Source organism: Marmota monax, unplaced genomic scaffold (genome assembly GCF_021218885.2).
Source record: "Marmota monax isolate L192 unplaced genomic scaffold, Marmota_monax_Labrador192_F-V1.1 WCK01_AAM20220418_F8-fsc00234, whole genome shotgun sequence".
In the NCBI taxonomy this organism is placed as follows: domain Eukaryota; kingdom Metazoa; phylum Chordata; class Mammalia; order Rodentia; family Sciuridae; genus Marmota; species Marmota monax.
The window spans coordinates 2197365-2214236 of record NW_026692493.1 but is presented as its reverse complement, the minus strand read 5'-3'; the positions used below and the strand labels follow the sequence as shown (position 1 = coordinate 2214236).

The 16872-nt window shown below is 52.6% G+C and overlaps 1 protein-coding gene across 9 annotated transcripts in view; it reads right to left on the bottom strand.

The window, feature by feature from the left end:
- The window catches only part of Shank3 (SH3 and multiple ankyrin repeat domains 3), a 57983-nt gene extending 42617 nt beyond the window's left edge, over positions 1 to 15366 (bottom strand). For all 9 annotated transcript variants that reach the window (XM_058579112.1, XM_046443627.1, XM_058579115.1 and 6 more), the window contains exons 1-9: positions 15082 to 15366; positions 14561 to 14764; positions 13437 to 13508; positions 11597 to 11705; positions 11372 to 11523; positions 11112 to 11279; positions 10906 to 11022; positions 10356 to 10433; positions 9395 to 9461 (exon numbers count right to left, since the gene is read on the bottom strand). In XM_058579112.1, coding sequence (XP_058435095.1) covers positions 9395 to 9461; positions 10356 to 10433; positions 10906 to 11022; positions 11112 to 11279; positions 11372 to 11523; positions 11597 to 11705; positions 13437 to 13508; positions 14561 to 14764; positions 15082 to 15351 — 1237 coding nt within the window. In that variant the 5' untranslated portion in view covers positions 15352 to 15366. The remainder of the gene's footprint in view (positions 1 to 9394; positions 9462 to 10355; positions 10434 to 10905; positions 11023 to 11111; positions 11280 to 11371; positions 11524 to 11596; positions 11706 to 13436; positions 13509 to 14560; positions 14765 to 15081) is intronic.
- Positions 15367 to 16872: the final 1506 nt, after the last annotated feature.

The window sequence follows — 16872 nt, the reverse complement described above, 5'->3', positions numbered from 1 at the left end:
TGTGAACGGTCTCAAAAAAGAGGAACAAAGTTGAAGGAGATCTCTAGATTTGAAACATCCTAATTTTAAAACTTACCAAAGCTAGAGCAATCAAAATCATGTGAATACTGGCATAAGAAGAAACATGTAGGCCAGGCGTGATGGTGCACACCTGTAATCCCAGCAATTTGGGAGGCTGAGGCAGGAGAATCATAAATTCAAGGCCAGCCTGGGTAACTCAATGAAGTGCTAAGCAACTTAGTGAGACCCTGTCTCAAAATAGAAAAAAAAAAAGGGGGGGGGGGTGCTAGGGATGTAGCTCAGTGGTAGAACAGCTATCTGGCCTGAGTGAGGCCCTGGGTTTGATTCTCAGCATCACAAAATAATAAAAATTAAAAGGGGACTGGTGGTGTAGCTCAGTATTAGAACACTCGCCTAGCACTTGTGAGGCACTGGGTTTGATCCTCAGCACCACATAAAATAAATAAATAAAATAAAGCTATTGTGTCCATCTACAACTAAAAAATATTAATAATAAAAATTTAAATAAATTTTTTTAAAATTAAAAGGACTGCTTTTTTATTGGGAGATTTTTTTTTAATCGATCTGTAATTCAGTGGTAGAGAAGTACCCCCCCCCCAAAAAAAAAACAGACACATAGACCCAATGGGATACAACTGAGAACCCAGAAATGAACTCACATATCGATGGCCACATGATTTTGAAAAGAATGCCAAGATCATTCAATGGGATAAGAATGAGAGTCCTTTCAATAAACAGTGCCAGACAATTGTATATCCATGTGCAAAAAAAATGAAGACAGATTTCTACCTCACACCACATACAAACATTAACTTGAAATAAATCAATGCCTAAACATAAGAGCTAAACCCATAACACTCTTAGAAAAAAAACAGAATGGTAGAAAAAGTTCTCACTGGGAAGCCGTTAGATGGGGGTGGCTCTGACACTGTAAATTCCTACATGAACACACCAAAGCCCACTGTAAACAGTAAACTGAAACTAGAAACAGTTCCAATCAGAAACCACAACCAAGGTCCAGCTGAGCACAGTCCCTCTGTCCTGCCTCCATAACTACTCTTTAAGTGTTTTTCCCGCTCCCCTCCTGGAAGAACACTACCTCCATGCTGTTCATGATTGCAGAATACTCATGTTTTTCAAAATAAAAATTTTTAAATTTTTTAAATTTAAATGTGCTTCACTTTTTCTTTTATCAGATCTTGCATTCAAAGTGATGATATTTAACAGGGGCAAGAAGCAAACAAAGCACAATCTCTGGGCTCTGCCATTGATGGAAGTTCATTTGAGCAATTCTTGATCTGCACTGGGTTCTGAAGTCACAGCAGAAACCAGACAGGTGCTGACTGGCTTTGGTAAAATACCTTGGTACCAAAGGTCCCAGAAAGACAGGGAATTGCTAGCTTATTTATTCCAGGGAGTCTGGGACTCTATCTGGAAGCCTGAACTTTCTAGAGAAATGGAGAATATTACTGAATGATCTAGAAGTTTGGGTACCACAGTACAGTTTGTTTAACCTAAGCAAGATCACTTGTCTGTTAGGGCACAGGAAAAGAGGCAGGGACATTGAAAGCCTCAGAAACTATACTTGGACTGATACGCAGAGGTGCCTGACCTGTCTTCCTCCCTGACCTCTGCCTGTTCATAACCATTGACTCTTCCCTGGTCTACAGTCCCACCCCAAAGGAAGAGAAGAGGGCTGGGTCAGTGTTTATAAGTCAGGCCATCAGTCTGCTTTTTAATCCCTGTGCTGTGGTCAAAATCTCAGGCTCAGAGCATCACCAGCAGGGATCTGCCCTGAGCTCGTGTGACCAAGCACATAGTGACGGGACCTGAGGTACCTGTCACCCTGAGGTGATGCCCGGGGCCACAGTAACACACATGGGGTCCACACGTGGTAAAAAAAAAAAAAAAAAAAAAAGCCTGCAACCCACAGATGACCATGGAAAGCCATTCCTAGAATGCCTGATCCACCAGACCTATAGACAAAAGACAAACCTATTACAAACCACAGTCCACGGGCAGTTTTATTTTTCTTAAGGAATTCCAATCAGCCCTCAAAGACTTCTCCTTCTTTTTCTTTCTTCTTCTTTTTTTTTTCTGTGTGTGTGTGTGTGTGTGTGTGTGTGTATGTGTGTATGTGTTTGTGTACTGGAGATCAACCCTAGTTCTTACTAGGCAAGCACTCTACCACTGAGCTACACGCCAGCCTGTTTTATGTGTATGTTTGTATGATCTTTCATATGGTACTACTAAAACAACTGACAAATCCTTTAAGAAAGTTTTATTTAAATTGGCTTCAGGACAAATGAGCATGCATATGAATGATTCCTAAAACTCTCAGAAACAGAGAAACGGCCCAAATATGTTTTGAGTTTTTCCCTCCTAAGTTCACAAAATTTAGGTAGATCTCTGGTACATAAAGCTGGTTTTTAAATTGTTAGTAAAACAAGAATATGAATATTTTGACAATGTCAGTTTTCCTGGGCTGCTGGTCAGACAGACTTGTATGGTCTCTGCTAGATATTTAAGACCATGAACCATAAATTAACCTAAAAGCAAAACACACAGTGAAAATGAAGTGCTTGATACAAGACAGTCACAGAAGGAAAAAAAAAGAAAGAAGGGAAGAACCATGTTTAACTTTTAAATTTCTCGGCTTCTGTGACATTTTTTAATCTTGCCTTATTTGTCAACAGAAATAAAGCAGAACAGGATGATGGTATAAGGAGCAGACAGAAGACACTGGGTTTGTGGGAGCATCTACCTTCAGACAGGACGGACGGGGCATCCAAAGAAAGCCCCTCCCCTAACCTGCTCTCTACAAACACCTTCCAGGCCAGGTGACCAAGATTCGGGAAGCAGCATATTTTGGGATAGCACTTCCCAAAGGCCTTCAGTTTGGGCTTTGTTTAGTGTCTCGTTGAAGTTTTCAGGGGAAATTCAAGCGAAATGGTTAAGAACAGTAAATCAGGGCTAGGGGTACAGCTCAGTAGTAGAGCGTTTGCCTGCCTGGGCAATGCCTTACATCTGATTCCCAGCAACCCCCCAACGCAGAAGAAGAAAAGTTAGGTAGATATAAATTTTAAAAAGTTCTCCAATAAACTTTTCAAAAATAATTAACATTTTAAAGAATATGCCTACTTAAAAATAGTTTCCAAAATCTTCTTTTGGTAACTTAAAATATTAAAGTAAATATTGATGATCATTAAATGGTTGAATCATTCCCATGTTAAAACAGGGAACTACCAGCTGGGTGCAGTGCTGCAGACCTGTCATCCCTGTGACTCTAGAGCTGAGGCAGGAGGATCAAAGCACAGGCCAGTGTAGGTAACTTAGTAAAACTCTGTCTAAAAATAAGAAATAAAAAGGGCTGAGGATGTGGCAGAGTGTCCCTGGGTTCAACTGCTGAACATGTTTAGAGCACGCATAGGGGGCTGGGGTTATGGCTCAGCGGTAGAGCGCTTGCCTCGCACGTGCGAGGTCGTGGGTTCGATCCCCAGCACCACATATAGTTATTGGGTTCAACTACAAATACAAAAATAAATATATTAAAAAAAAAAAATAGAGCACGCATACTCTGGCATCTTGCCTTTACGTAATAGAGAAGCTAAATATACTTAGGTGTTAATGAAAGACATGAAAATGTGTATTACGAGATGGCACCAACATTAAATGCTCCATAGTCCTTACTCATCTTCCTTAGAGACTGAGGCTACTAAGAGGTGAACGGGCCCATCAATGTAAGTAGCTAACACTGCATGTGGCTGGGAAGTGAGGCATGCTTCCCCAAAGCAGTGGTAACTAGAAGGATATGTTCTGAATAAGGAAAGAGGAGCCACAGCCTCAGCTGCACAGGAGCCCTGGGAGAGAGGGGCCAGGCTGGGCAACACAGCAAGACCCCTCCCCCTATCTTTTTATTGTGGGGAATAGCCAGGGATCAAACTCATGGAGCCACTCGCCAGCACTACTCTGTATTTTATTTAGAGACAGGATCTCTCTGAGTTGTTCACCGCCTAGCTTTTGCTGAGACCAGCTTTGAACTTGCAACCCTCCTGCCTCAGCCTCCCGAGCTGCTGGGATTACACCATGCCCAGCAAGACCCCCTCTCTTAAGACAAAGAAAATAAAAACAGTAGTTTGGATAAACTGCTGACCAAGATCAAGCAGAACAAGAATTGCTGGGAGCCATTAGCCAAGTAGGTATGACAATTTCCTTGCCAGCGTACCCCATGTTGCAGTGACATTGAATGTACGTGACCTTGCTCAAGGACCAAGGCGGATTAGGGCGTTCCCGGTTTAGGTTCCAGGTTTAAGGTTTAAGATTATTCCTGCTGGGAATAGGGCGTATCCTGCTGCCTGAGTTCCCCTTCAGTTCTCACGGGATTCAGACAGTATATTTTGGAGATAGAAGCCCAGTGGAGGTGGATTTGGGCAGAGAACGTGGATTTCCCCAGAACGTGATTGTAGACGGCTGGTGTGAGTTCGGGAATAAAGAGTTGCTGTTTAAGAATTAATGATGTGGACTGAAACTTGATGAAGACAATGATTTTATGACTTTATTTGAAAGGTTATTGGTTAGTGGTTTATTTTCCAGATTTAAGTAAACATTTTTTTTCCTTTTAAGTTATTTATAGCTTGTAGCAATTTAGTAACTCACATCTTCATGAGTAATAGTAAAATATTTTTCTCCCTATCTGATCCTCCAGAATCTGGAAAGTTAACTATGTATATTTTAATTATGTGGCAACAGTTATTTGCACAGATTCAACAAGAACCTCTCTCTTTTGGGGAAGGTACAATTGGAAATATCAAGGTCCTGACTGGAATGTTGCTACTGGGGAATGTGTGAGGGATGCTGCTTTTCCGGGGTTCCCAGTCTCACAATAAGTACAAACTGGTACCTCGTAGCAGGTCCCCAAACCTCAAGATGTTTTGGAGACCTTGGGAGACAGAATTCTCCTAACTCTACAAGCACTGTAGGTAACATTTGATTTGCCTTAATTTGACTTCTAGCTTTCGAAGTTTTTAAAAGTCCAATCTAAGGTTCCTTATAAAAAGTACCAACTAAACAAATGTAAAGGGCCTACGTGGTCAACTACCATCTGTGCTGCCTTTACATAAACTCTGGCCAGATTTCACACGGCTGAATTACTGCACATTCAATCAATCTTACTCTGATTACCTTGGCAGAAACTAGGACAACTACAGAGACAAAAATTATGCCTTGGTGGAAAACCACGGTGCACCTGTTATTAGGCTGTAGCCCCAGTTCATTGTTTTCAAATTTTGTTATCTACCTGTGGATGGACTGGATCTTGAATTCTTCTGGATTCCTCCAATCTAATTTTCTCCCACTTTTCCTACTTGGCAACACTAACAAGAATTGCCCTGTTCCTGAAACCCCACAAGCTGCAGATGGATACCTGGATGCAATTCCAGGGTTCTTCCCACCCCTGAGTGGCCCCACCCCTGAGTGTGGGCCACCGGGGAGCTCAGCAAGATGCCCAATGCCATGACCAAGACGCTCTAACTGCAAGCCAGGAAACACACTTTCTTTGAGTCCAAGTCTGGAAACTCCTTGGCTGACTCCCTCTGGATTCCGGCTGAATTTATGGCTTGCTATAGTCATTGATTTTGCTTTTCTTTTGCTCCAAAGAAAAACTATTTAGCTTGATTGGGGGCCCTTGGCCAGGGAGCATCTGGTCTCTGGTGTCACCCTCTGACAGCCACCACTGGAATGTCTGCAGCACACTACCTCCTGTCAAGGCCTGAATGTGTGCAGGCATCAACAGGACGCCAGGCTGTCTCACAGTGTGTTTAGAACAAGGAAACTGAGATGAACAACAGAGGACTTTTGTTCAGCAACCTTGCACATGCCACAGCGACAACCAGCTGCAATGGTGGCACTTACTACCAGGTTTTGGTCAATCACTCATAAACAAGTGGCTGAACAAAAACAGGGAGGTCATTTTTTAAAATTCTAAGTGGGAAGTCATTAAATGGGGGTGGCTCTGGCACTGTAAATTCCTACATGAACACACCAAAGCCCACTGTAAATGGTAAACTGAAACTAGAAACAGATCCAATCAGAATCCACCAACCAAGTTCCAGCTGAGCACAGTTGCTCTATTTTGCTTCTGTGATTCTCCCCATTCATGATTGCAGAACATGCCAATGAACTCTTTAAAACTGAAATGTGCTTAAATGACCTTAAATGTGGCAGTCGATTATTAAATATGACATCAAAAGCATGAGTGATAAAAGAAAAACTAGCCAGGTACCATTGTATGTGTCTGTAGTCCCAACTACTTGGGAGGCTGAGACAGGAGGATCACTTGAGCCCAGAGTTTAAGACCAGCCTGGGCAACTCAGGGAGACCCCTAAGTCAAAAATAAAGAGATACACTAGATCTTATAAAGTTAACATTTTGACATCAAAAGACATTATCAAGAAAGTGACTCCTGACAGAGAGCTTGCAGCCCTGGGTTCAAGCCCCAGTATCACCAAAAAATTTAAAATTAAATAAAAATAAAGGGCTGGGGATATAGCCCAGGGGTAGAGCACCCCTGGGTTCAATCCCCAGTACCAAGCCAGGGGCAGTGGCAGGAGGGAGGTAGAAACAACCTACATATCCACCAAAGGATGAATGGATAAACAACATGTCACATAAAACAATGGAATATTATTCAGCCATAAAAAGTAACAAAGCAGTGAAACACCCTACAAGATAGAGGAAGGTCAAACACATGTTGAGTTAAAGAGGCCAAACACAGAGTCACCCTGCACATTCTGGTTACATGAAAGAGCAAAAAAGGTAAATCCACAGAGACAGAAAGTGTGTGTATGCCAACAGGCTGGGGAGAGGGCATTGCAGAATGACTGCTTAGCACATCTGTGGTAGTTATGGAAGATAAAAATGTTTTGAGGTTCAAAAGAATTGGTTGCACAACATTGTGGATATAAGAAAGGCCACAGAACTATTCAATCAAAATTTTACAGGATGTATATTTCACTTCCATTAAAAAAAAAAAAAAGATGAGGGCTACGGGCTGGACATGCTTGCTGGGCATTGTCTTTCAAGCCAGGTCCATGCCCATCACACAGTGTGGCTGCAGGACCCGCAACACTGCTGCACCTAGAGTTGGCTCAGGGCAGAACCTCAGTGCCACCAAGGCCAGCTGGGTCAGAACCTACACTGGACAGTGTGCAGTGTGGTCACTATACAGTACGTGCCGCTCCAGGGCACTCATCAAGTGCACCATGGCCCACAAGGCCCCGAGAACACACGTGCAAGGAGTATATACCTGAGAAGGTAAGAGAAGGCTACCCTGTGGGCCAGAGGCACACAGGGGCAGGAGGTGTCCTGCCTCTGGAGGATGACAGGGTTCCCTGGAGTCACCAGGTGATACTTTCACTGAGGAATAAGGAGCAAGATGGTGGGCAGATCCCTCCAGCTTCTCCTATGTGCAATGGTGGCACTTACTACCAGGTTTTGGTCGATCTCTCATAAACAAGTGGCTGAACAAAAACAGGGAGGTCATTTTTTAAAATTCTAAGTGGGAAGTCATTAAATGGGGGTGGCATAGTAGGACAGGGGGACTCCTGGGGGCAATTCAGGGAGTGTCCCTGAGCAGCTGTGTGCAGATGGGAGCGGGTAAGAAGAACAGACCCTGAATTCCCGGGTTTACATACAGGCCCTGCCACAAATCCCCCTGGGCCTTAGTCTCCTTCTTTATCTAAAAAACAAACAAACAAAAGGCCCAATAATCATCCTTTAGGGGGTTGTTGACAGTGACTTGAGATAAGGGGCTCAGAATAAACCTCATGAATGCCCCCTCCTGCCCAAAGGACAAGGGTGTGTGCCCAGGGCTGGGGATGTGGCTCAAGTGGCGGAGCGCTCGCTGGCCTGGCATGTGTGGGGCGCTGGGTTCGATCCTCAGCACCACAGAAAATAAATGAAGATGTTGTGTCCACCTAAAACTGAAAAATAACTCTGCAGCACAGAGACAGTGGGTCTCACCCCAACCAAGCAAGCACACCTGGGTTAGAAGAACATCAAGCCTCCACGCTGGTGACCCCGAGACCTAGGAGGATGGCAGCAGGGTCTTCTTGCCTCTCAACCTGGACCACAAACAAGCCCCCTCCCTCCAACCAACTAGCTAGAGGCCACCTACCCCCCAGAGTCCAGCTGCAAGAGGCCAGAGTGGAGAGGGACTCGAACAGTGGTAAAGACCTCACTCTACTTAAGAGAAAGTGAGGCACCAAGACCTTCACAGCTTTCCCAGATCAGACACCACAGCAGAAGAGAGGGCCCCCACGTGACACAGGCCAGAGGCCACCTCTAGTGCACCATCAGCCTGTCCTGGCCCTAATTCAAATCCCAAACTTCCCCACAGTTCTCTCCTAGCCAGAACCTGGACCCAGGACCTATGGGCTCCACACAGCTGCCTCTACAGTGGAGGGTCTGCCCACTGTCCTCCTGGCCCTCACCCTGCTGGGGCTCCGGGGACTTGGTGGAGAGGAGTGATTCAGGGGAAATTCCACAGAGGAAGGGACCCTAAACACAAAATTAACCTTAGTCTCAACCCTTGTCCAAAGTCCAACCCCAGCCCTTACTATACCGAGACTCGTACCTTACCATCGTGAGGTTCTCACCACAGCCACAGCAGAATAGACCTCCAGGGCAGAAGGGGAGCCTGGGGCCCAGGTTCCAGAAAGAGCCACAGACATAGAAGCCCACTCCACCCAGGCAGCTAGAGGGTGTGGCCAGCACTCTCCTGGAGGGAGGCTCAAGGGCTCCTGCAAGTCCAGCCCCTCCACCCTGCACAAGATGGCCGGCCTGGCACACATGCCCAAAGGGGCAAGAGTGTGTTCTGGCCCTTCCTCCACCTGCCTGGGCCAGGCTCCCACCAGATCCTGGCCTTCCTCCAGGGACCATGAGTCACTCACAGGCACATCACCCCCCGACACACAGGCCACCAGGTGCGAGAGCCCGACTGCAGGGGCCTGCCCCGGCCACCTGTCTTCACCCTCGTCACTGGATATCCCTGTCACCCTAAAAGCAGGCTGTGGTCTCCCAAGGCTTTCAGTTTCCAGGCTGCAATGGGATCCACAGCCCAGTGCCCCCAGGTGGCCCTTCCTAGGACCAGAAAGAAAACACAGACCCTGACCCTAAGTTCCACCCTAAGCCGAGGGCGAGCCTGGCTCACCAGGCTCTTGATCCTGACTGAAACATCTGTTTATCAACATAGGCCCTTTCTGGGGCATGCCCCTGGGCTTACAGATGGGGGCCCTTGACATGCCACTTGAATACCCACTACTGCCCTTTAATACCCACACAAATCCACACAGGCCCATGGGTGGGCAGAACTCACCGACATCTGAGTCTTTGTGAGTCTTGATGACCTCTGCCAGCTCAAAGTTCCCTGCAATGATGGCCACCTGGGAGAAAGGGGAGGTCAAGACACGCCGAGTGGCGAGGAGGTCTAGGGGCACCCGACCTCATGCTGCTCCCAGAGGTCCCTAGGCTGCTATGCACAGTCTTCTGCAGTCACAACACTGCAGTCCAACGGGACACCACTAGCTGCAGACAGCACTTACAGGGTCCTACACACAAACCCTGAAACTAGTGACCCACCACCCAGTCTGCCCAGGACCAAGAGACTTCCCAGCCAGGAGACGGTCCCAGGCACACTGGGACATACTCCCAGAACTTCTAACCTGCCCCTCCACACAACCATCATTCCTGGGTCGGCCAGGGCACCCCAGCTGCCAACCTGCAGCCCTCATCTTCCCTGACTATACCCCTGATGGGCCAGTCACCCAGTCACCTGATAGGCCCCGACGTCTCTACTTCCAGATGTGCCCAAACCCCTGCACCACTGCCTCTGTCCTCCTGGACCACACGACCACAGGTCTCACCAGAGGTCTGTGTTCCAACTGAGAAGAGACCCACGCTCTCTCCATGGCCTCAGCCCCTGTGACATATTCCAGGCTGCCTGGCCAAACAAAGAACTCAGAGGCATCACTGGGGAAGTCAGGAGCCAGGGTGGTGCCCTTTGGGGTTTGATCTCTGCCTCCCTGCCTCACACTCAGGGGATCAGGCCCACACCTGTTCTCCGGGCTTCTTGTCTGCCCCTCCCACTGCCTGGAGCCCCCAGCCTTCCTCTCTGCCTGGGCATCCAACACATCCCACCACTGGCCATCCTGCTCACCTCCTCCCAAAGCAATCCAGAAAGTGGATTCTCCCCTGTTGCCTTCCAGAGAACCAAAGTTTGGAAAACCAAAGCCGACAGAGACAGGCTGCCCCAGTTCACTCCCAGGAACCATACCTACCTGGAAGGCCGTCTGGCTGTTGTAATTGCGAACATCCTTGTTGGCTCCTCGGAAGAGCAGGACACGAGCACAACTCTCCTGTCAGGAGGCAGCAGGGGTCACACTGCATGGCTGGAGAGACCAGGCCAGGTGCAGCAAGAGGCACACGCAGAGGTGCACCTACAGTTGTGTAGGATAGGGCACTCACATCTACATGATCTCTGCACACGGCCATCTGACCCCCAACCCCAGGTAGTTATGCCTGGGAAGGTCCCAGCAGCCCAGAGGGTCTGGATGTGCCCAGTGAACACCAGGATGGCCTCGTGGGCCTACGTGTACACACACATGATACATCTGTACTCAGGAGACAGACTGTACAGGAAGGCCCATACGGCCATCCTGTAACCACAACTCACTGCAGGACACAGGACACACATGGAATGGCACACAGCTGGGACACAGAGCCACCTGTGTACCAGCATGCACATGTATGTGTACGCGGGCACACAGGCGTGCTTTGAGGCACTCCAACAGGCAGTGCACACATATAGAACACCATGTATGGTCACACCTGGTTGTAGAGAGCACAGATATGCAGTGCTGTGTTTCCCGAGGCATTCTGGGCACCCATGTTGGCTCCGTAGAATAGCAGGTGCTCCAGGTGTTGCACGTGCCCGAAGCGACAGGCCTAGAGAGGAGGGAAGTACTGCAGAGGCCGGACAGAGGCTGGGCCCCCATCCGCACACAGCCAGGCCCTGCAGCACACTCTCTACCCACCTGGTGGATCTCCTGCCAGCCATTCTCATCAGTGGTCCCCAGCTGCGCATGGTCATGGAGAAGCAGCTCACAGCAGAGGGCATCACCGCCACCCAGGGCACTGTGGTACAGGGGTGTCAGGCCGCGGCTATCCTTGTAGTCAGGTGAAGCACCCAGGTCCAACAGGGTCTGAGAGTGAGGCAGCTCAATGTTCATGCCAGGCCTGGCTTCCTCCAGCCCCACCAGGCCATGTGCTCCTCCACCCACGGCCCTCCACTGACCGTCAATGCCCCTGCATTCCGCTGCCGGGTGGCACAGTGCACGGCAGTCAGCCCATCTCGAGTGCGGAAGTCCAGGTGAGCACCACCATTCCTCAGCACCTTCAGCAGGTCCGTGGCATTGTCTAACTGGGCCGCAAGACTCAGAGGGCACTCTGGGTTCAAGGGACAGATGAAAGTTAGGGTCCTAGCCACTCAAAGGGCAGTCCCTCCTGCTCTGCTTCTTACCTCCTGAATCGGGGTCATGGAAATTGGGGTCTAGCCCCTTGTCCAGAAGACGGGCCACCTTGTCTGTGCTGTGCAGCTGGACATAGTCCATGAATTTCTTCAGGTTTGCCTGGAATACCAACTGTCTCAGATGACCACAGCCATCTGACCCCCAACCCCACATTTTCTCCAGTAAGCCTCAGGCCACCAGATGCACCACCCCCAGCAGTCTGACCTGTCACCCAGCTGGTCCACCCTCAGCCCTACACCATGCCTCAGCTACGATTCCAGCTTGGCTGAGCCCATGGTGCCACTCAAAGCCCTGCCCTGAGTCCTGATACCCACATCCTCCCACAGCAATCAGCTCAGCCAGCCTTGCCACAGCCACAGCCCAAGCAAGTTCACATCCTCAACCTCAGTCACTGTCCTGCTCTGTCTCCTGGCTCCTGTGCCCAACATGACCAGAGTAGAAGAGCCCTGAGCTAGCCCTATGGCAACCCAAATGCTCATCATTCCCAAGACCTCTTCTCTAGTCCTTGTTCACCAGCCCACCCCCTGGCTGACCCTGGGGGCCACCTTTTATCCATTTTCCCAGTCCTGAGTCAGTTCGCTCAACAAAGCCTCCTGCGCCCACATGGCAGGAACACCACACAAAAGGCCCAGGGCCTCTGGACACTCAGCATGCAGCAGGGCAGGAGGGGGCAGCTAGGGACACTGCCATGGGTTGGGGCGATAAAACTGGAGGAAAGCTACTCCAGCCAAGGGAAGGGTCTGTGCAAAGGCTCAGGGGAGAGACCTCAGCCAGCCCCAGGACTGGAAGGGGGAGTACAAGGCCAGGGGAACCCCAGAGCAGGACGCAGGGCTGTGGTGAGGAGTTCCAGTGCATTCCCAAAGCAAGCAGGACTCACTAAGGAGTAGACACTAGTGTTCTATTGGTCACTAGGAAGAAGTCAGGAGAAAGCCAATATGGGGCAGTGGCCTAAGTGACAGAATCACAAAGGAGCAATGGAGGAAAGCAGGATCTTCTTACATGATGCCTGCCTGGCCACAGAGCCAGAGCCACTGACCACCACCTGCCCTAGACGGCAGAAATGCCTGGTTCAGAAGCCTGAAAATCTGGGGTCATGAGTGGAGTCTTGGCACAGGGACCCTAACCTCCGCTCCAGGTCCAACTAGCAAGTGTCCAGCAAACAAACACACACTAGGCCACAGAGCTGGGGTGAGGGGTCAAGGAATCTGCCCATGGGGGAGGCCAAGACACCCATCTTTCCCCCAGCACATTCAGAGGAAGTAGTGCAATGCCCCCCAAATTTCATAAGATCAGGACCCCCTGGAGGTGGCACCCAACAATACAGACACCTCATGCATGAGCCAGGAACAGGGCAGAGTCAGACAGATCTGGGCCCAGCTTTTGGCTGCACAGTCACAAGTAGGTGACTTGACCCCTCTGCCATGCAGTCTGCTCACATGAAATAGAGTAACGAGAGTCCCTCTAGGGAGAGCATCCTTGAGATGCCTAATGACAACACTTCTCAGCACCAGGTGGTAATAAGCACTGGGCCTCTTGTCCCCAACAATCAACACATCAGATGCTTGTCTGCTTTGCCTCTCACAGGACACTCCACCCACTAGGCCAGGGGATAACGAGAGTCTGATCTGACTGGAGCCAATACAGGACTAGCCATCTCTGGCCATGGTCCTGGAATCTGTACCCAGCCTTCCAGTAGCTCCAAAACCCACATCTGGACCTCTGACAACAGAATGGGCCTTGGGGGGAGGGGAGGGGGGATCAGTGGGTCAGCCCTAAGCTAGAGGTGGGGACAGTGGCCATGGGGTCCCCTTCCCATAATGATATCTTTACCTTTGTGTGCAGCTTTGCAAACTGCTTGTCATCAATGAGGTTCTGGGCATAAACACGCCGCTTGTATCGAAACTGCTCAGATAAAGAAAAGGTGGAGAAAAGGTACCCATCCCAGTGAAGAAAGTGGCGACCACCATCATCTGCAGTCTCACACACACACACACACACATACACACAGTGCTCACCATCACAGAGCCCTCCTATACACATCTGTCAAGGGCACTGCCACTTAACAGCCATGGAAGGCCCAGGCACACACTACCATGGTAGACACACAGCTGACAGCTGTCACCTACCCAGCACACTGAACGTGGCATGTGGCACCATGAAAGGCAAGTACCTGGCGATCTTAAGTGGCAGGCTCCTACCCTGACTCATTCTCATCCCCAATATTCCCTGGGAAATCCCACTCCTCTCCCAACATCGGCTACCAGTCTTACCTTCCTAGATATCCCCTCTCTAACCCCTCTAAGACTTCCCTATGTCACCATGAAAGTCAGGTCAACCTTGACCTCAGCTACCCTCTTAATTCAGTGCCCATTGAGGTTATCACCCTCCCCCTTCCCCAAACTACAAGACTTCACTATCATGACTCAGTCTCTGTAACCCCCCCCCCCCTTCCTGGAAGGGCACCTTTACGTCATGACTGAGCAGAGTACACTCAGGTCCACTTCAGAAGACCTCTCAGTGGGGGGCAGGGAACAAACTGCACACAGATAACGGTGTTCACACCCCCCAGCCCCCGGGGCACTCACTTCTCACACTCCTCACTGCGGAGCAATACTGGATGCTCACTGCACATGCTGTTCAAACTGCTCACACCACGCGCGCGCTGACTGCATGTGCTGCACATTGCTCACTGTGTACCCCCCACAGGGCTTGCTGCACGCACCACATACACTGTCCACACTAGTCTCCCTGCCCACACTGCAACACTGCTTATCCCGCACGAAGCTGCTCACACTGCCCACTGCCCACTGCACACACCGCTCACAGCGCACTGCTACCATTCCAACTCATTCCCCGCGTGTTTCTCACTGCTGTGCCCTTCACCACTCCTGCCACGGCGCTGGGGGTCGCACCCTGACGGCCTCCCCCACCCCCGCCCCGGGCCCGCTCGACACCTCCAGGTAGGGCAGGGGCGTGTCCAGGTTGGGAGGGTACTCTTGCAGGAGCCGTTCCTCATCCAGGAACTTGCCGGCCCGGCCCCTGGAGGGCGGCTGGAAGAGCCCGTAGTTGAGCGCGTCCTGCAGGCTGTGGTTGAGGGCGCAGAGCACGCGCTGCTTGGCGGCCCACACGGGTGCGGTCGGGTCCAGGCGCAGACACTTCTGCGGCGGAGCGGGATCGTGAGCAGGGATCCACCCGCCCGGCCGGTCCCGCGCAGGGCGCCGCGCGCCGCGCCCCGCCGGAGGGAGCCCGAGGCTCGGAGCGGAGCCGAGACCCGCGCCTCCGAGCACTGCGGCCGAGGCCCCGCCCCGGGGTTGGGCTTCCCCGGGCCCCGCCCCCACCCAGAGATGGGGAGGGTCCCGTGGAGGCGGCGGGGGAGGGGTGAGTAGCCGCGGCCGGGGGTCCTGGGCGCTGAGCGCGCCCGGCGGGGGCATAGCGATCGAGCCACTAGGGGCGCGACAGGGTCTCGGGGGCTCACCGTCTGCTGCAGGTCCGGGATGCCGACGCGCACGACCACAGCGCTGGCCCCGGGGCCGTCCATCCCCGCGCCGGCGCCGGGGCTACCCACGACCGGGAGACGGGCGCACGGGGACTCCGCGCGGCGCCCCGGCCCCCCCTGGCCCCCCGCCGGAGCCCCGCCGGCCGCGCTGCGCGGGAGGGGGCCGGGGGGGGCCGGGGCCGGCTCAGGGGACAGCGGCTCCGGGAGCTCCGCGGCAGCGGCGGCGGCGGCGGCGCGGCTCAGCTGCATCGGCCCCGGCTCCGCTCGGCGCCTGCCTTCCCCGGGGGCGGGGGCGGCGGGGGGAGGGGGCCTGAGCCGGGAGCGAGGCGGGGGTGGCGAGGGGGCCGCGCCGGCGGCGGGGGCGGGAGGCCCCGGACCTAGCGCAGGGGTTCTCTCCGGGTCCCGCGCGCGCTGGGGCAGTCGGCTAGGAGGGCGGGGGTCCGCACGTGGGGCGGGGGCCAGGGGCTGCTCCGGGATGTAGGCGCCCTAGCCCTCGCGGGGGAGTGACTGAGCGGCGAGGGCCACGCCGCGCTTCCACTGCGGGCGAGCGTCGCGGACCACCGGGCGAGGGACGGCAGAGGGTCTTGGAGCTGGGTGGGGGCCGCGTCGGGGCAGGACCACAGGCCAGGCAGGGGAAGAAACAAGGAGAATTATTCCTCCGGGATGGCGACCTCTCGGCACTCTGCCGACCCCCACTCCAGGCCCCGAGGGGGCTGGGGGGGTCAACCCTGCCCCAGCGATGGGGTCGACTGGTAGCGCGCCCCGCGCGGGGTAGGCTCTAGTCTGCCCCGCGGAAAGAACCCCCCCGCATCCCCCGCATCAGCCTTCGGACCGCGCCCAGCGGGGTCCCGCGGCACCCCGCGGCGGAGTTTGGGACTTCACTGTGGCCCCCAGGTCCCCTTCTGCGGCCGCCCCCTCCGTCGCCAGGCGCCCCTTTCCCGTCACCTTAGCGACGGGAGGATGGGGGCGCGACCTGCAAGAAGGGCTTAGGGGAGGGGGCGCCACTAGTCTCCACCTGCGACGGGGAAGTGAATTTTAGTTTCGCGCGTTGTCGTGGCAACGCGGGAGGAGGGCTGAGTGGGCGGAGGAGGGGAGCGCAGCGAGGAAACTAGCTCAGGCGCCGCCCGCGTGGCGCGTGCCAGCCCCGGCCTCGCACAGCACAGCCGCGGAAATGCCCAGGCCCCCAGCGCTTCGCGCATCCCCGAGGACCGAGCAGCCCTGGGTCCCGGAGACCATTCCTGCCTTGCATACGTGCACCGACACCCCCCCCCAAAAAAAAAGCCCCCGACTCCGCAGTGATCCACTCACCCCCTGACGCACCCACTGGATCACCTTCAGGAACAGCCTGGCTGGAAGCCCTCTGCCTCTGGTGGAAAACAGCCCCTAAGCACCAGCCTCCCCCACTTTCTCCACTAGCAGCCCTGGATCCCTCACAAAACTGGTTACTCTGGAGCTCCCAGGAATAACCTTGGACTGCCCAGTCCCACCGAACACAGAAAACCTCCCTATCCCTCTCCGTGGCAACCTGGGCCATCTGAGAAATACCCTGACACCACACAGAATAGTGATTGAAAACCCCAGAAGAAGCCCCCATTCTCCACAGATCCACCTAACTCCCCTTGCCCCATCAAAAAGCACTAACTGACTCATGCAGGGGGTTTCTCACCAACCCCGCCAGAGGAGGGATCTCTTCCCCGGGACCACTGGCTCCCTGCTCCTGCTCCGCTACCCTTTGAGGAACAATCTCTACCTCCCCAGGACACCAGTGAC